Here is a 20212-nt window from a genome sequence, read left to right as displayed (position 1 = left end):
GGTGGCCGAATAGTAGGTTTATGAACCAAAGCAAGCCTTTGAAGGATCCTACACCTAGAGTTTTTAGGGACTTCAGAGGCACCAGCAGCTTCAAATATCTGTTTGCTGGTTTGTAATGTCTTTTTAGCAACTGCTCTCGTAATCCGATGAACTTGCCTGGCAGAAACCTTCGTCATTCTGCCTTTATCAGCACAAACATGTCTGTGCTCAGATTCAGCCATAAATCTCTTAACAGTACGATGATCACGCTTCAGTTTTCGGGAAATATCTCATGTTTTCATCCTTTGAGCAAGGCATTGCACTAGTTGATGCTTTTCAGCAGCAGAGAGATCCTTTTTCTTTCCCATGTTACTTAAAAACTGTGGCCTGCTTAATAATGTGGAACATCATTTTTAAGTAGTTTTCCTTTAATTAGAATCACCTGGAAAACTAATTATCACATGTGTTTAAGATTGATTTCAGTGATCCATTGAGCCCTGACACACAATAACATCCACGAGTTTATTTGAAAAACAAAACCATTAAATCTTTATGAAACTTAAATCTAACTTGCATAATAATTTGGAACACAGTGTATGTATTTAGAGCGCAGGCATCAGCTGTTGGGAGTAGCAGTCTCATCAGCCGATGCTAGTAAACTTTTAATCCTCTGGTCACAGCTGTGAGCTCTCACTGTCATTTGACAGCATGGGAATCCAGCTCTCTGACCGGCGGTAATGATTTTACCGCCAATCAGAGGCAGTGTTTATCGTCGGCGTAGCAAGCACTGCATGTTCGGGCCCCCCCATTCAAGTGAATTGGGTCCGGTTTCTGGTATTGTTCTGGTACCCAAACCAAACTTTCTCCTTCGTCTCATTGGGGGGGGCACAGTACTGTGGGTGTATGCTACTGCCGCCAGGAGGCTGACACTAAGTAAACATAAAAAAAGTTAGCTCCTCCTCCGCCGTATTCACCCTGACACTGGCCTCAGGCTAATCAAGTTCATGCTTAGTGTCTTTAGGAGGCACATGTCTGGTTCTTCCCAGACCTTTTTTTTTCTCTTTTTTACCATGAAGATGAGACATGGACGGCTGACTCTTTTGAAGGAGTCCGATCTCCCCAAACCAACAACTGGCGAGCACGTGGAGTATCACCTCCACGTATCCTCTCCCGCAACGTGGGACAAGGTGCCGGACTCAGCTCTGACCACCCTAAGGTATTGAAACCCTAGACTGTACAGGTGCATATGTGCAGTCCGTGCGGCCCCCACTGCATCACCAATGCTAAGACTGCGGTGATGGAAGGAGGCGGACGGTCCCTCTCCTCCTCCCGTGAAGGGAAGATGGAGCCAGGGTGCCTGCACCGTCCTTTACACCGCCCCCTCTCTAACCTGAAGCTGGGATCCATTGCAGGAGTAGGGAGCTGGGAGGGCTCCTGCTAAAGCGCTCTTCCTGGCGCTTCCATGCGCACACCTCTCCCTCTGTATCGGCTGGCAGGTCCAGGTCAGTGAGGGAAATTCGGTTTTCGGTGAGTCTTCTGGCAGCCTCACATCGGCTCCGCTTTCATATTCTCAGGCGGGTGCCGAAAATTTAGTCCCCGGCTTCTGCTGGTACTAGGCCGCAGGTGAAAGTCCCACCACCGGAGCGCGTCTGCTTCTGGTAACCCCGTCCCGTAACCTCGGGCGGGCGCTGGGAATTTAGTCCCCGGCTTTTGCTGGTACTAGGCCGCGGGTGAAAGTCCCGCCTCCGGAGCGCGTCTGCTTCCGGTTCCGCCCCTTCGAGCAGAGCGCATATTTTTTGAAGATATCTCAGAGGTCTCAGAGGATCTGTTCCTTTTACGTTGTTCCGCAGGATCCAGGGTCACAGGACTGGGGTAAGTGTTACTCCCCCCAGTCTGGCAGCTACTCTCTCACACTTTCTCTCTCAACAGACCCACCAGTTCTAGAAGGACCCAGACCCACACGTTATTATATACCTCATGTTTTACCTATCAGTCTGTTTTTCTGCATGCCCAGAGCAATCGATTCTGTGAGGCCGGCGATTCTGAGCGCGATCAGGAGCCCTCCCTTGTGACTGTGCCCAGTGTGTCGGGTCCTTGTCTCTGTCGCAATCTATGGTGTCGCTAACTGCAATCGAGTCCCTTCAGGCCCCAGAAAGGGGCAAGGACAGTGGTTTGCCTGTCTTGGAGGAATTCTCCATCTCACAGGAACCTCCGGCCTGCAGGGGCCGCTCTCTCTCTCTAATCAGACGCTAGGGAAACTAACGCACACAGCGTCTTGGGGTCTGTCTGGTGCCTCGGCATCCATGAGTTCCGTCTGTCGCTCTCCCTTGGCAGAAGAGGTTAGTGAGCAAAACTCGGATTACATTTCCGAAGGGTCTCTCAATTTACAGGCACCTAATTACCAGGAGACAATCGACAGCCTCATTGAGGCCGTCAACCAAACCCTGAGTGTAGACGATGAATCCACCTTGGCCTCGGGTCATAAGGTGTCATTTAAGATGGACAAAACAGTCTCCTATAGTATTTTGCAGTCACCCAGAGTTTGAGGCTGTAGTGCAACGTCACAGGGAGCGACCAGTCAAGTGGTTCTCTGGTCAGAGGTCCCTAAACACATAATCTCCTTTCGCTCCTGAACTCTGTAGGAAGTGGGCAGAATTCCTTTCGGTGGATCCTCCCGTGTCACGGTTGGCTTCTAAAATTTTGTTATCTCTCCCTAATGTTTCTTCTATTAAGGATCTAGCTGTTCGACTCATTGAGAGTCTGGCTCACTCAGTGTTTGAACTTCAGGTTCAGCACTCTCGCCCTCTTTTGCGGTGACTTGGGTAGCTAAGATTATGATATCCTGGTCAGAGTCATTGAATAGAGCTCTGCAGGATGAGGACTTGCCATCCGAGGGGGCCGAAATCTCAAATCAGATCGCTCTAGCGGGAGACTTTTTGATTAAAGCATCTTTGGATGCAGCGAACTGCGCAGCACTGGCTGCCGCAAACGCAGTTTCCAGTAGGAGGGCTCTATGGTTGAGGACATGGCGGGCAGACTCAACCTCATAGAAGTACCTTACTTCTTTGCCCTCTCAGAGTGGCCGATATTTGGCAAAAAATTAGATCAACTAATTTCTGACGCCACAGAGGGGAAGAGCAACTTCCTCCCACAGCAAAGGATTCAGCAGCCATTTCGCCAACGTTTTCAGGCACCTTTCAAAACCCGGGGTGGACCACAGCGGACGATTCCGTCAGTTCAGGTCGGCCTAATCAGAACAGAGATCGTCAGATCTCAGACAGAACCAGCCCATTGGGCAGGATGCGGTGTCACCGGCCAAGATCTTAGAGCAGAGGTCCCCAACTCCAGTCCTCAAGGCCCACCAACAGGTCATGTTTTCAGGATTTCCTTAGTCTTGCCCAGGTAATAATTGCATCACCTGTGCAATGCAAAGGAAATCCTGAAAACATGACCTGTTGGTGGGCCTTGAGGACTGGAGTTGGGGACCTCTGTCTTAGAGGATCTAGGTCCTCCAAATTCTCATCCAAATGACTGGAGGCAGTCTCTGGTCGTCGCCAGCAAGGTGGGCAGCTGCCTACTCTGGTTTCACATAGTCTGGCTCGCCTTCATCACGACAGATGGGTAAGAGAGCTGGTGTCCTCAGGGCACAAGATAGAATTTATCATCTGCCTCCCGAGTTGATTTTTTCTGTCTCGTTTCCCACTTCAGAATTCCGGGCATGGGCCTTATTCAAGGCTGTCAAGTCTCTTCGGCTCAGCGGAGTTATCATCCCCATTCAGGAGGACGAGAAATTTCAAGGCTTCTATTCCAACCTGTTCATAGTCCCCAAAAAGGATGGAGCGGTAAGGCCCATTCTGGACCTGAAGATTCTGAACAAGTTTTTCAGCATTCCGAATAGAATCTCTCCGCTCTCTCATTGCTGCCATGGAAAAGGGAGAATATTTGGTGTCTATAGATATCCAAGATGCCTGTCTTCACATCACCATATTCCCCCCGCATCAGTGGTTTCTTCGTTTTGCCATCAGCAATCTGCATTTCCAGTTCACAGTCTTGCCTTTCGGGCTGGCCTCCATCCCCAGGGTGTTCACAGAGGTCATGACGGCCGTGGTGTCCATCCTGCATTCCCGGGGTATAGTCATCTGTCCATATTTGGATGACCTCCTGGTCAAGAGTCCATCTTATCGGGCCTGTGAGGAAATTGTCAGCATCTCACTAGATACTCTTGCTCGCCTGGGATGGCTGGTGAATTTAAGAAAGTAGTCTCCTGTGCCATCTCAGAGGATCACCTTTCTGGGGATGATCTTCGACACCTCCCGAGGGCTCACAATACTCCCCTGGGACAAGGTCCTAGCACTCCGGCAGGAAGTGCGAGTCCTTCGCCAGCCGGTCCCTCATACCATCCGTTTTTGCATGAGAGTCTTGGGAAGGATGGTGGCAGCGGTAGATGCAGTTCCGTTTGCGCAACTCCATCTTCGTCCCCTACAGCATGCCCTCTTGGGACACGAACCTCTCCTCTCTCAATCTCTGGTGCTGTCTGTCCACTCAGGTCAGACAGGAGCTTACATGGTGGACAAAGATTTCCTCCCTTCAACAGGGGAAACTTTATCCCCCGGTCCAATGGCTGGTGCTCACGACCGATGCCAGTCTCCTCGGATGGGGTGCAGTGTTTTGCCAAAAAACAGCCCAAGGACGCTGTTGTTCACAGGAGTCAGCCCTCCCGATCAACCTTCTAGAGATTCGGGCTATTCGGCTGGCTCTACAGCATTTTCATTATTGCCTGGCAAGACTCCCCATCCAGATCTTATCGGATCCAAATCATCAAGGGGTACCCGCAGCAGGGCGGCCATGCATGAAGTAAAACCGATCCCCTGCTGGGCCGAGAAGTTCCACTCTGTGATCTCGGCAGTCCACATTCCAGGCAAGAAGAACTGGCTGGCGGATTTTCCCAATATCCATACTCAGGCCTCAGCGGATGCAAGTCTGGGTAGGAGGATTCTCCAGGCAGCGGTAGCACATCTATAAGGCAATGGGTGCTTTGGGATTATACCGTGGAGTCGGTTTCCCACCCAGGGACTGCTTTAGGACGTCCCGCAGTCCTGTGTTCCCCAATGAGATGAAGGAGTAATATGGATTTTTGTGTTACTCACTGTCCAAGATGTTCTTTGGGGGACACAGCACCCACCCTATTAGCCAGATGGCTTCTTCTTTATTATTCGGTGTTTTTTGTTTCTGGACATTTTGCACCTGTGTTAAAGCTGATTTATTTTTTTGTTCTCCTACTGCTTTTTTTTTTTTGCACCAAACTGGATTAGCCTCCGGCCAGTGTCAGGGTGTATATGGCAGAGGAGGAGCTAACTTTTTTTTATGTTTACTTAGTGTCAGCCTCTTGGCGGCAGTAGCATACACCCACAGTCCTGTGTCCTCAATGAGCGTCTCGGAGAAAAGGATTTTACGGTGAGTAACACAAAAATCCATATTTTAACTGTTCGGTTGAACCCGCCAGACCTGAACATTCAGGAGTCCGCCCATCACTAATTCTCACCCACAACTAGACCTCTGACATCCCTGCACGCCATGACATCACGAACAGCACGGCGCACATGGACGTTATAAGTGACTTAGGATAATGAATGTGACAAGAGAAGGGGAAAATATAAGGGACGGAGGAATGAAGAGCATGCTAGAGGGGTCTGGAGAGAGAATAATGAAAAGGAAACTCTCAAGCCTACAGGTCCTGTCAATTTACCCTGCAGACTTATTTTGCAGCATGTGCATGAGATTTCTTAAAATCATATATACTTTGCTAGTACTGTAAAACTCAGTGGATTCTCTGCAAGTTAATACACAGCAGTGCATTGTATGTAAAATCATACATAATCCCAAAGTAGTATTAAAGAAATCTATAGCTTGCCCTGCCCTGTGCTTCACACAACTCATTGGACAGAAAATTAAATAAATTGTAACTTTGTATATGGAAACACATAGAAACACACAACAAAAAGCTAACTGTCAGAACTGTTAGGCTACTTTCACACTAGCGTCGGAGTCGGCCCATCGCAGTGCGTCGGGCCAACGTACCAATGCTAGCAGTGAATGCGCCGCACAACGGGGGCAGCGGATGCATTATTCTAGCGCATCCGCTGCCCCATTGTGAGGTGCGGGGAGGTGGGGGCGGAGTTCCGGCCGCGCATGCGCGGTCGGAAATGGTGGACTGTCGGCAGCAAAAAACGTTACATGTAACGTTTTTTGCTCCCGGCGGTCCGCCACAACACGGCGCAACCGTCGCACGACGGTAGCGACGTGTGTCAATGCGTCGCTAATGTTAGTCTATGGGGCAAAAACGCATCCTGCAGACAACTTTGCAGGATGCATTTTTTCCCATAAACAACGCATTGCGACGTATTGAAAAAAATGCTAGTGTGAAAGTAGCCTTACCCAACGCATGCTCAGTATGTGCTCCTTGCTCAAAGTGCTATGTTACTTTAAAGGTGCAATAACAGTGGTTTACCTTGCCGGGTCTAATGATATGTAACGAGGTGTCAAGAGAGTGCACTGTCGATGTGTATGGAAAATGAGAGAATGCGGACAGTAGGAAGTGCAGAGGGCAGCCCAGCCCCTAAAACGGATCATCATCACTTTTGTTTTTCAATGGATTTTAGGTGCTACCTTATAAATGCGTTTGTCCTTCAGGCGGATTATGCTTTTTTTTTGTCAGGCAGTGGAAAGGAGTAAAGATGAGTTGTTGCCTCTGAGAATATGGTTTTGCTTATCTTTTAATATCCAGCAAATTCGTTCAGAAAGCATGTAGTGTGACAGGTTTGTTTTCTTCAATCTGGGATGTATGACATGAAAAAAACATCTGTGGTTGCAAATAAATAACATCAGGTAAGATCTCTGTGGTGCACACTGTGATACATCTGTGATATTTTTCTCACCCAGCATAATCCACCTGGATATGCCATCAATACCTAAATTCTTGAAAGAGCATTTTTTTTTTTATTTAAACCATGAACCTACGCCAATTGCTGCTTTCCACTGATTCTGGAATATTTTTTCTTTTTTTGTGCCCCTCCATTCCAAAGTTTGCTCCATAGTAATAAAAGACCTGTCACTGGGATACCACGACAGAGAGGGGCCAGAAGATTGCGCTGTCTGCTTTTATGAACTCCTACACTGGTTCAGCATTTTATTAAACTGCAGTTTTTTTTCATTGCTGGCAGTGCAAGGGTTAATCTGTTCAGCATTTCTACCTGGATTGTCTCAGCTGTCCAGTGTTGGACACTCCCCTCTGCTATATATGCTCGCCTCTGGCACTTAGGAATTGCCAGGCTTAGTCCTTACTGCCTGGTTTGGAGTTGGAGGTGTAGTTCATGTTTGAAATTGGCATTTGGAGTTTTGTTCAGAATTTTGTTTGTGTGCACATCCTCATCCTCTTATTTGGTATTTCCTTCCTTTTACTCCCCTGTGTTCTGCTCTGTTGCTTGGTGAGTGTATTTTGTACGATTGTAGTTTTCATTTAACCTTGTCTGTCTTCCCTTGTTTGTCTGGGTAGTGATATCCTATACACGTCAGCTTTCCACCTCCCCGGGTGGGGGAGGGGACAGTTAAGGGTTGATATAGTAGCATAGCAAGGCACGTGAACTCCGCATCTCCACTTTCAGGTATAATCTGGGGGGACAGGGATAGACTCGGGTGCCCGTAGATCTAGGGACTTGGCTAGCACACACAGTCCCAAGGCATTGTGTGACACGACCTATATGCAGCCAAGCACCTACTGGAGGCAAAGCTAATGGCTGTCATGTCCAACATTGGACTATTGTACTAAACAGAAAAACAATACAGACAACTAAATTGTATACATATGCATAGTTTCTAAGGTTGAAGGTAACATAATAACATAGTTCGCAAGGCTGCCTGGCACTGGCTGCTCCAGGTAAGTTTATCATTAACTAGGATCCCCAAGTTCTTCTCCATGTCAGATTTAGGCCGGTTTCACATTAGCGTTTCTGTGCACAGCTTAGTCCTGCATACTCCTTTCCTCACTTTATGTAACAACCTTTTGTGTGGCACCATATCAAACACCTTTGAAAAGTCCAGATAAACAACATTGATTGCACTACCCTGGTCCAGTCTTCGACTTATCCAATGTAGTGCAGCGGAGTAGGTGTAGCGCGACAGATAGGCAGGGACCATAGGAAAGTTCAAAGAAAATGTCTTTAATGTCCAAAAAAACTGACACAAAGGAATGATGTCCTCCGGATCACAGTCGGTTTTCCGTAAACACAGTCCAGAACTCAGAACCTGTTGCTGTGGATAATAACACCGCTGTGTCTATTGGGTGCATCAGCCGCTTGAGTTCACCTGGCTCTGTGTTAGCTCTACACAGTCCTAGGTTGCACAGAGCCTCCTGCTCTGCAACTTGCAAACTCCAAACTCACACACCCAAAGCAAAACAGAATTAAATGGAATAGTGGCCATAGAGCCACTTCTAAAACCCGGCGTGGAGAGAGAGATTCGCCCCAATACCAAACCTGCAAATCCCTCTAAAAATTAAAGCAATTATAAGTTTTCCTAAGAATCCGACTGGATCAACTACTTGGACCCAATCCACACTTTCTTTTATTTTGCCTTGTGATTCACAGGCATGCTGCTGTGACCACAATGCACTCCAGGGGGGTTTAATAAGACTCCGTTCGCATCCTGGGGAACATATATTGACTTTCACATATGACCCCCTCACCCCTCATAGAACCTGATCACATTAGTTCGACAGGACTGATCCCTCATAAACCCATGTTGATGTTGGGTCATGAAGTCATTCTTATTGAGTTATTCCAGGATAACATCTCTTAGAAAACCATCAAGGATTTTACCCATAATAGAAGACAAATTTATCGGCCTATAATTTCCAGGCTCAGATTTTGTCTAAGTTTTTTAATATAGGCACCACATTTACAATGTGCAAGTCCTGTGTTACAGACCCTGTTATTATAGAATCCTTGAATATTAGAAATATTGTATATCACGGTACTTAATTCCTACAGTACTGGGGGGTATGCCTTGCGGGCCTGATGATTTATCTACTTTACTGATTTTGAGGCGACACCATATTTTTCTGATGGATTAAGCAGGTAACATTTAATGGAGAATTTCTGTTATCCCGGATTATGTCACCCTTTATCTGATTTTTTTTTTTGTGTGTGTAAATACTACAAAAAGGCATTTACTAGATTATTCTTGTCTTTATTTTTAAATTAAAACATAATATAAAATTGGAACAATTACACAAAGGTAACCACCAGAAGGTTACATATGACAAATAGTACAAATGCAGAAGATTACATTATATTGTAAACTATCACAGACTACCAGATAAGATTCTAGGCATGCATAAGCACTAGTATAGAAGACCATGAAGAATAGTGGGCAAAGCTTACATTATATAGAGCATTAGGAGGATTTAAAAATGTTAAGCCCACTCTTCTGTATTTATACTATTTAACCTGGACAACCCTTTGGTGGTTTTCTTTGCGTAATTCTCCCAATTTCATATTATGTTTAAAAATAATTATGAAATCAATTTATATATTATTTCTGCCCAATCAAAACATGGATGCCTTGTAGAGGCTAAAATGCAAATGCCCACGTAGAAGGTCACAGCTGCAGCCTGGGTCAATTTGTTTTCCCTAGACAAGATTTATCTTATATATAATTGCCTAGAATACTACTTCCTGCAATTTGTGCCAACTTCCGTGGCTTTGTCCGGAGCTAATGTCCGGAGCTAATGTCCGGAGCTAATGTCCGGAGATAAGTGACGTCAACAGTGTCCAGTGTCTGATTGGTTGCCGCCTGCTGCGAGCGACCAATCAGAAACGTGCCGTACTGTGACACACTCCGCCCGCCATTTTAGTGTGATTTTTGAATTTTTACCTCACAGCAAGTTTCTACTGCGTGGAGGCGGGCCCAGTGACGTTGCTCTTCAAGCTCCTGCCGAATTTCAAGTATATATGGATTCTAGACTCCCGATTCTTTAGAATCGGGCTGCCATCTAGTCTATTATATAATTGTCTAAGGGTCACTTCCGTGTTTCTCTCTGTCCTTCTGTCACGGTTATTCATTCGCTGATTGGTCTCGCCAGCTGCCTGTCATGGCTGCCGCGACCAATCAGCGACAGGCACAGTCCGGAAGAAAATGGCCGCTCCTTACTCCTCGCAGTCAGTGCCTGTCGCCCGCATACTCCCCTCCGGTCACCGCTAACACAGGGTTAATGCCGGTGGTAACGGACCGCGTTATGCCGCGGGTAACCCTGTGTGTCCCCAACTTTTTACTATTGACGCTGCCTATGCGGCATCAATAGTAAAAAATGTAATGTTAAAAATAATTTTTAAAAAAACCTGCTATACTCACCCTCCGTAGTCGCTCTCGCCGGCCGCCATCTTCCGTTGCAGGTTCCGGTGGCAAAGATGGTATGGGAGAAGGACCTGCCATGACTTCACGGTCATGTGACCGCGACGTCATCACAGGCCCTGCGCGCCTGCGCTAGAAAGACCTGCCATGACGTCACGGTCATGTGACCGCGACGTCATCACAGGTCCTGCGCTCATACCAACCCTGGCACCCGAAGCTGCCGTGGACTACAAGGGGCCCTCGGAAAGGTGAGTATATGTTTATTTTTTATTTTTTAACCTGTGACAAACCTGGCTGGACAATATACTACGTGACTGGCCAATATACTACGTGGCTCTGTGCTGTATACTACTTCGCTTTGCAATATACTACGTGGCACTGTGCTGTATACTACGTAACTGGGCAATATACTACGTGGGCTGTGCAATATACTACGTCACTGGGCAATATACTACGTAACTGGGCAATATACTACGTGGCTCTGTGCTGTATACTACGTCACTGGGCAATATACTACGTCACTGGGCAATATACTACGTGGCTGCGCAATATACTACGTCACTAGGCAATATACTACGTAACTGGGCAATATACTATGTGGCTGCGCAATATACTACGTCACTAGGCAATATACTACGTAACTGGGCAATATACTACGTGGCTGGGCAATACACTACGTCACTGGGCAATATACTACGTCACTGGGCAATATACTACGTCACTGGGCAATATACTACGTCACTGGGCAATATACTACGTGGCTGGGCAATATACTACGTCACTGGGCAATATACTACGTGGCTGGGCAATATACTACGTGACTGGGTAATATACTACGTGGCTGGACAATATACTACGTGACTGTGCAATATACTACGTGGCTGGGCATTATACTACGTGACTGGGCAATATACTACGTGACTGTGCAATATGCTACGTGGCTGGGCAATATACTACGTGGCTGGGCAATTTACTATGTGGCTGGGCAATATACTACGTGGCTGGGCAATTTACTACGTGGCTGGGCAATATACTACGTGGGCTGTGCAATATACTATGTGAACATGCATATTCTAGAATGCCCGATGCGTTGGAATCGGGCCACCATCTAGTCTAACATAAACATGTGAAAAAATCTGCAGTCACTGCATTCCTTCCTGCTAATGGACCACAGGAGAACAGAAGCACATTGCCTGTAATTTAGTTCCAGCATGCTGCTGTCTTGTGCACCAGCACTCCCAATAGAAGGAGGTTATGTGGTAACTGTGGAGTTCCCAGCGTGTTGAGACAAATTTCATAGAATCATAGAATGTTAGAATTGAAAGGGACCTCCAGGGTCATCGTGTCCAACCCCCTGCTCAATGTAGGATACACTAAACCATCTCAGACAGGTGTCTGTCTAACCTGTTTGAAGATTTCCATTGAAGGAGAACTCATCACCTCTCATGGCAGCCTGTTCCACTCATTGATCAGCCTCACTGTCAAAAAGTTTTTTTTCTAATATCTAATCTGTATCTTCTTCCATTCAGTTTCATTCCATTGCATCTCATGTTTCCTTTTGCAAAGGAGAATAAGGTTGATCTCTCTACAGTGTCACATATTTGTCACATATTTGTAGACTGCTATTAAGTCTCCTGTTAGCTTTCTTTTTTGCAAGCTAAACATTCCCAGATCCTATAACCGTTCCAAATAAGACATAGGTTGCAGTTTGCTCACCACCTGATAGCTCTTCTCTGAACTTGCTCCAGTTTTTCAATATTTAAAATGTGGTGACCAGAACTGGACACAGTATTCCAGATGAGGTCTGACCAAGGAGGATTGGAGGGGGATAACTACTTCACGGAATCTAGACTCTATGCTTCTCTTAATACAGCCTAGCACTGTTTGCCTTTTTTGCTTCTGCATCACACTGTTGACTTACATGCAGTTTGTGATCTTTTAGTATACCCAAGTCTTTTTCACACGTGCTGTTGCTTAGTTCTATTCCTCCCATTCTATAGATGTAATTTTCGTTTTTTGTAAGTTCCTGCTATTTGGCAATCCCTGCATCTGTTGCGGCTGCCGAACAGCCACAAAACATGAAGGCACGGGAACTCGAACATATTTTTTGAGTGCGCCGAAGTCACTCTGCATCCGAGCTTGTTCGTATTACACCTTAAGGTACCTTCACACATAACGATTTTGTTAATGATATCGTTGCAACGTCACGCTTTTTGTGACGTAGCAACGATCCCACTAACGATCTCATTATGTGTGACAGCGACCAACGATCAGGCCCCTCCTGGGAGATCGTTGGTCGCTGGGGAATGATCAGGACCTTTTTTTGGTCGCTGGATCACCCGCTGTCTTCGCTGGATCGGCGTGTGTTCACTTGTAACCAGGGTAAACATCGGGTTACTAAGCGCAAGGCCGCGCTTAGTAACCCGATATTTACCCTGGTTACCATTGTAAAAGTAAAAAAAAAAAAAAAAACAGTACATACTCACATTCCGATGTCTGTCACGTCCCCCGCCCTCAGCTTCCCTGCACTGACTGTCAGCGTCGGCCGTAAAGCAGAGCACAGCGGTGACGTCACCGCTGTGCTCTGCTTTACGGCTGGCGCTGACAGTCAGTGCGGGAAGCTGACGGCGGGGGACGTGACAGACATCGGAATGTGAGTATGTACTGTTTTTTTTTTTTTTACTTTTACAATGGTAACCAGGGTAAATATCGGGTTACTAAGCGTGGCCCTGCGCTTAGTAACCCGATGTTTACCCTGGTTACCCGGGGACTTCGGCATCGTTGAAGACAGTTTCAACGATGCCGAAGTCTTTCCCCTGATCGTTGGTCGCTGGAGAGAGCTGTCTGTGTGACAGCTCCCCAGCGGCCACACAACGACTTACCAACGATCACGGCCAGGTCGTATCGCTGGTCGTGATCGTTGGTAAGTCGTTTAGTGTAACGGTACCTTTAGCTGAGCACGTTTGCTCATCACAAATCAATAACTTATCTCCTATCCTTTAGATAGAGGATAATTTGTTTTTAGAAGAATAACCCTACAAGAAAACAAGTATACTTCTTCCGTTTTTCCGTCTATACTGTTTCTTACACATTCTACGTAGATGAACTCATAACTGTTTACTAGTTCATATTTATATGCTACATACAACAAAATCTGCGTTCAATTACCTACTTAAGCATTTCCAATCCAATGCTTTCTAGAAATTAGGATGAAAAAATTACTACAAAGAAATCCTTAGTATATGCAATGTATTTACTGATTCTAGAGTATAAAAAATATCCATTGTAAATCTCTTAAGAACAGTGTATACAGTAAATAAAATTATAAACAATTGTAAACCGTGATAGAAAAATCATTCTGTTCATGAAGGTAGAAAACCTATACTGAATAGTTCACTGTCAGGTTTCCCCAAATTACATTTTTAGAACATGTAAGAAATTAAACAACTTCTCTTTCCAAAAGACTCATCTTGTTATTTAGGGATTCGGTGGATGTATATGCAGCGTGGGGATATTTTGTTCAATAATGTTTTGAATCGCTAATGTCCTCCCAGACCAGTCTTGGCATTAGATTGAATACCTGTCTAATTTCAGAAAGCTGCCAAGGTCATTCACTGTCCAGTCTTAGTCAATAGGTCCTTCATATGAAAAAATGCTGCTTCCTCTCTAGATTTGTAAACATGAGGATGTAATCCATATAGAAAAAGACATTATAGAAGATGATTAACTCTGCTAACTCTTCCCAGTAACTGTAACATTTGTTTTATCTGAGACCTGAAGTAATTTTCTGCTCTGCTTTAGCAACCCAGTCTGTGACCAAATGCATTTGACTCAAAGCCTAGAGAGCTGGCCTGTAACACAAAATATACTTTCTCTATATGACCTAAAGGGTTTGTCCACTAAATGGAAACTTTGTTGAAGGGGTGTTTTCAAGTTGTCTCTTGAGCAGCTTATACATCTGCAGTCTCCTTCCAGTCTTCCTTATTTCTTTGGTGTTCCTTCTTGTGTGACAGTTTTGATGAATATCTTCACTGCTACTACACATTAACAGTCTGTCAGGTTTTTTTCTGAGCCTATACATTTATCACTATATTTACATGGAGAGATAGTGAGTACTAAACAAACACACAGCTCTGGAAAGTGAGAGCCTTGATTAGAGGAACTGCTCTGGAAACTGCCGATGCTGTGGGCTGGTTGATTGTGATTTTGCATGACTGATGAGAGCAGCTCGGACAGGAGCTGAAAGGGAAGGGGAGGATGGTGAGCAAATAACTGTTGCATCAAAATCAGTGGGCTGGAGAGCGCTGACTGGGATGTTAGGAGTTGACTCTTCTCCTGGAATTAAACAACTGCACACACTCAGTCAGGCTTTGCTTGCCGAGTTCCATTAAAATAAGCTGTATACCATGTAAGATAAGAATTCTCACAGCAGGAGAATCAAAGCGAATAGAAAATATCAACCCAATTGTAAACCTACTTATTGTGATATTGTCAATCTAATTAAGGAAATGTAATAATATGAGAGTGCCCTACAGGAAAAAAGCATACGTACCTTCACCTCCCGCAGAGCGCTGTTACAGCAATGTCAGCACTGCTGTTTTCGGTGGGTGGTTTGACGTTGTTGTATCACGTGATTGCTGCTGCCAATCAGCAGTCAGTGATCAGCTGAAGCTTATAGAATTTCATCAGCGTGGACGTTCACTGTGTATGAATATTGATGTTGGTTTGCATGAGCAGTCACATATCACAACACGACAACAGTGTCGCATCATCCTCCGGGAAAAGCAGCGCAGACATCGCCGGAACAGTGCTGCTGTGGGAGGTGAGTATACATTGTTTTCATTTTCTGTAGGGCACTGAATTGATTAAGCAGAGGTTGTCCAGTAATGAAAAACAACTTTAAAGAGCTCTCATCACTTTTAGGGCTTGCTGCCACAACCGTATAACACGGCTGGGTGCTATGTGATGGTTTATCGGATAGCACTCGGCCCAATGTTATACTATGGGGCAGTGCAAATCTGCCAGAAAATTTTCATGCTCATTCGGCATGAAAAAAACATTTGCAGCATGCTGCGGGAGCATCCGATGAACTGATGGTGTGCACCCATACAAGTCTATGGGTGCGTGTGAAATATCAGACTGCACTCGGATGTCATCTGATTGCAGTCCGATTACCTCGGACCTAGAAAATGGAGAAATTACATTCACTGTCTTCTCCACACCTGTGCTGCAATTCTCTCATGCGAGAGAATCGGATCACACTAAGGTGACACTCGGCTCATACTCTGACAGAGTTTGATCTGAGTGGCACTGGCATAATTTGTTTCACAGAGATTGTTTTTGTCTTTGAGACAACGCTTTCTGTTGGGGCATAATGCTGACCTGATGGGGGAAACTCCAATGTGGTGATCCAGGCACACTAACAAAGGTCCACCAATAACAGCAACTGATGACGAGGATTTCAGAAACAGGATTTCCTTGTCATCCACAACTTAAAACATTAAAATGAGTTATCCAAACTTATATCTGCCTCTGATTTTTTTTTAATTGCTGCATGTCTTCAGTGCATATGCTATTGCAGATGATGTAGAACTTCTGTACTGCTTATGTTAATGAACCATCTCCTTATAGTCACTTTCCATAGTGATTTTGTTATATGAGCTCCCAGCTGTGCAGTCCTATGAACACTTTTTTTTATAAAGATTTTGTTACATTTGGTAAAATCCTGTAGAATTACCATATAATATGTAGTGTACAGCATTAGAGTTGCTATTTTCTATGCTGCCGCTTCTTTTTTCTTGTTTTATAATAGATTCTAAGATGCGGGATAAATGAATTCACACACAATAGCTACTCTAAATGAAATAATTCTGTGTACTGACATGATCATGAAATAATTCTGTGCACTGACATTATCATGAAAAAAGGGGCAAGTCCCTTGACAGCTTTACCAGTACTTTTCTATGTACTGACAGGTTCCCTTTAATACTAGCCTATAGTTTAGATTATTGCATATGCAGTTGTTACTTTGTCTACCATACTAATTTATTAGTTTTTTTTGCTCTGCTTACTTTTCCTTTTTTAAAGTGAACCTGTCAGCAGGATTGTGCTCAGTAACCTACAGACAGTGTCAGGTCGGCGCCGCTATACTGATTACAATGATACCTGGGGTGATGAAATCCATCTTGTGGTTGTTGTTTAATCTTTATTTGCAGTTTTCAGTTAATGAGATTTTCGTGCTCCAGGGCCTGTGGGGAGGTCTTCATGTGGTGCTCTGATCTCATATTTATCTGTATGGATTATGACAGATCACTGATACGTCAGTGACCTGCCTCCTATTTTACATAATGCAGAAAAATAAGAGAAATAGATGTAACATCAGCAAAATGGCAGCAGCGCATGCGTAGCAGCATCTATCGCTTGCCAAAGCAGCCCGAAGCACAAAAATCTCATTACCTGAACGCTACAAATGCAGATTAAACGACGAGACAAATTTCCTCAACTAAGGTACCATTTTAATCAGTATAACGGCGCCAACCTGACAGTGTCTGTAGTTTACTGAGCACAAGAGTGCTGACATGTTCGCTTAAAGCTACAGAGAAATTATACTACTTGGGGTGCATTCACACATCTGTGTGCAGTGTCCAAGTGCTGTCTGACAGCAATCCGACACATAGTCTCACAGATCTATTCACACACCTGCGAACATCGCTACAGGAGCTGGGCAGCAAACAAGCACAATAGGGTCTATCCTACAGCAATGGGTGGATTATTGGGGAGTACTTGCTTACCTGGTGAGGTTGTGTGGTCCACAACAATTTCAAGAGTTGTGAAGTAGTCGGAGGATGAGGCTACGGTCACATTATCAGTATGTGGTCAGTATTTTACCTCAGTATTAATAAGCCAAAACCAGGAGTGGAACAATCAGAGGAAAAGTATAATAGAAACACACGTCACCACTTCTGTATTTATCACCCACTCCTGGTTTTGGCTTACAAATACTGAGGTAAAATACTGACCAAATACTGCTAATGTGACTGTAGCACGAGGATCAGAGTAGGACGTACTTAGCTGATCTGTGTGCTGTCCGTTAATAAATCAGGTAGCGCACAGACATTCACACGGATTTGGGAATGCAGACGTGACTCGTAGGTTACTCATTCGTGTGAGAGTTACCATCTGAGAGAAATGGATCTATTTTTTTCATAGGTGTCATCCTAGTTGCTTCAGTTTTTTTCTCATCTCTCCTCATCTCTCTTTTTTATTTTCTCATTGAAGCAGGTAAACGGTCTGACCTTTCCCATAAACTTTAATGGGCGAGTCTGATCTGATCCCCAAAATCTGATGAGAATAGGACATGCTCTGAATCTCACAGAGCGGAAACATGGATTTGTTTTTAAAAACTGATGTGTGAATGGCTCCATGAAGCTCTATGGGTCAGTGGGCTGTCCCAAAAAAACCCAAAACAATCAGCAAATAACACACTTAATTATAGATTATGGTATTACTTTATAAATCTGTATTAGGGTTATTACTGAACTGTGGATATTCTTCAATTCTTCACTGTGTATTATTGCATTTTTCAACTAAAAACAAATTTAATTTGTAAGTGTAGTTTGCCTGTTCAGCACAATTGTCATCAGAGCCATTGCTTATTCTTCAATACACCAAATCTGGCTTCTAGAAAATACTACGTGTTCAGTACCAGCATTACATAAATGTCACAAATCATTCTGGATTTTGAAAAACAATGGGAGTTAATTACTTATTCTTCCCAGTCTACATACCTTGTATGTGCTTTTATGACAATAGAATTTCAGTATGTGTGTGTGTATATGCTGTGTGTATATAAACTATGTATTAAAAGTAAGAATATACACTGTATGCTAAAGTCTTTTGATTCATTAGGTAAAAAAAAAAAAAAGATGAAAAAATGCTAATGAGACCAATGAAGTTTGACCCTTCACTCGGCAAGAACTAATTGTATTCATTTGTTTTGCAGTGTGCATGTACAGAGAGCCATCACTGCATGAAATTGGAGAGAAGCAAGGACGTTCAAGAAAAAGTTCAGGGACACCAACCATGAATGGTGGAAAAGTTGTTAATCAAGAATCAACATAGCCAAAATCCTGCCCTGTCCTGAGAGTGAACCCTCCGGAAAGTCAGAAATGATACATATAAACTGACACATAAGGTTCCGATGACTACTTTTTTGAAGCCAAGTTTTCTTCTTTCGATAGAAAAAAAAGAAATGGAAATCAAATTGCCTCTGCAATGTTTTAAACCAACCAGAAAAAAAAAATCTGAAGAAAATTCCTTGAATCTGGACTCCATTCATATTTTCTGCGAAGTTTGCTGTGTCATCAAATAAGTACCCATCTCTGCATTAAAAAAAATATACAATAAAGATGTTAACTTTAAAATAAAACAAAAGTTCTGGATAAATAAACCTTAAAAAAAATGATAAAAGGCAGAAACCACTAGGCAAAAAAACGAGGTTCACTCCTAAGACATGTTTTTAATTTACCGTATGTCTATTTATAAAGGGTCTACATAGTTTTTACCGATGACATGCTTTTTAGAATATGCAGGTCAGGGAATATAATGGCTTGTTGATCAATGTTACAACACACTAGAGGTGCTTATTTTCACAACCATTTTTTTCTATTGAATTTCTACACCCATCACGCATCTTAGGCCGGGGTCACACTTGCGAATGCAATGCGAGAAACTTGGCACTTCCGCTGGCACTCGGGACCGGAGTGTGCAGGTGCATAAAAATACATGCAATACGGCGGCAGTGCCGGGTATTGATGCGAGAGACTTGCGTGAGTTTCTCGCATTGCATTCGCAAGTGTGACCCCGGCCTTATACAGCATTACTTAGGAGACTTTAACATTTTAGGCACCTGTTCAGTAGCTCACAACTTACATCTGTCCGGACACTCAGACGTAGTAGGCTCCATCTGGGCATCTGCCTCCAGTAGGCATATGCACCCGAAAGTGATGCTCACATTCATTCTGCCAGCACTATTATAGTCTATGGCCCCGTCGGCACATACATCCAAATCCTATTTTGCGCGGGATTCATAAATAAGTCCCGACAGGGCCACTGAACGGGCGCCTAACCGCAATGTGAAAGCATCCTTATTTAGTGTCACGCAGTGCTGAGGTATCTGGACTATTTTTTTTGCATGTCACGAGATCATGAATCACCTGATTGTCGGTTTAACACGATTTCTATATAAATATGTATTTTGTTCCATCAGGTTGTATAATAAACTGCCCAAAGAGGTGAGCCCAGGTAACTTAGCACATCAGGGCACCATCATAGGTTACTTTACAGTAGATGAGAATTTATTTTTTTTTACTTTTAAGTCCATTTTATATTTATTTTAAATTAAAAAATAATTAAACAGAAGCCATTTAGCATTCATATTTCCAATATACATTGAGTGTGGGTATTGGCATTCACATTTTTGTTACACAGTCATTCTCCTCTTTATAATGCCTCATTTTAGATGTCTATTTTGCTCATGTGACCATCACTGCTTTTCATTATATTCTATGGGATCTTTTTTTTTTAATAAAAAAAATAGCGCCCATCCAAATCATTAGATCCATGAAAATGTTCACTATCTTAATGGATTGAAGAAGCTTGGAAAACATTAATTTTTTTTTTTGCTAATGAGAAAAAAAGGATACTACAATGATGGTAAAATCCTGAAACACTGACCGAGAAATGGATGAAAATCAGATTTAAAAAAAAATCCATATTTTCTCATATGCAAAAAAACTACCTTGGAATGAGGCCTAAAATGAAATAA

The 20212-nt window shown here is 43.9% G+C and overlaps 1 protein-coding gene across 4 annotated transcripts in view; it reads left to right on the top strand.

Annotated features, from left to right (window-relative positions):
- FGF12 (fibroblast growth factor 12) overlaps positions 1-18872 on the top strand; it is an 803689-nt gene extending 784817 nt beyond the window's left edge. For 2 of the 4 annotated variants that reach the window (XM_069727123.1, XM_069727120.1), the window contains exon 5: positions 18389-18805. In XM_069727123.1, the coding sequence (XP_069583224.1) occupies positions 18389-18507 (119 nt within the window). In that variant the 3' untranslated portion in view covers positions 18508-18805. Of the gene's footprint in view, positions 1-18388 lie in introns of all 4 variants that reach the window. The other 2 variants (XM_069727121.1, XM_069727124.1) reach the window with 2 other exon arrangements.
- The last annotated feature ends 1340 nt before the right edge of the window (positions 18873-20212 follow it).

The sequence above is a fragment of the Ranitomeya imitator genome, chromosome 5, assembly GCF_032444005.1.
Source record: "Ranitomeya imitator isolate aRanImi1 chromosome 5, aRanImi1.pri, whole genome shotgun sequence".
NCBI lineage: Eukaryota > Metazoa > Chordata > Amphibia > Anura > Dendrobatidae > Ranitomeya > Ranitomeya imitator.
The sequence above is the reverse complement of the archived record's forward strand: the minus strand, read 5'-3'. Positions and strand labels throughout refer to the sequence as shown.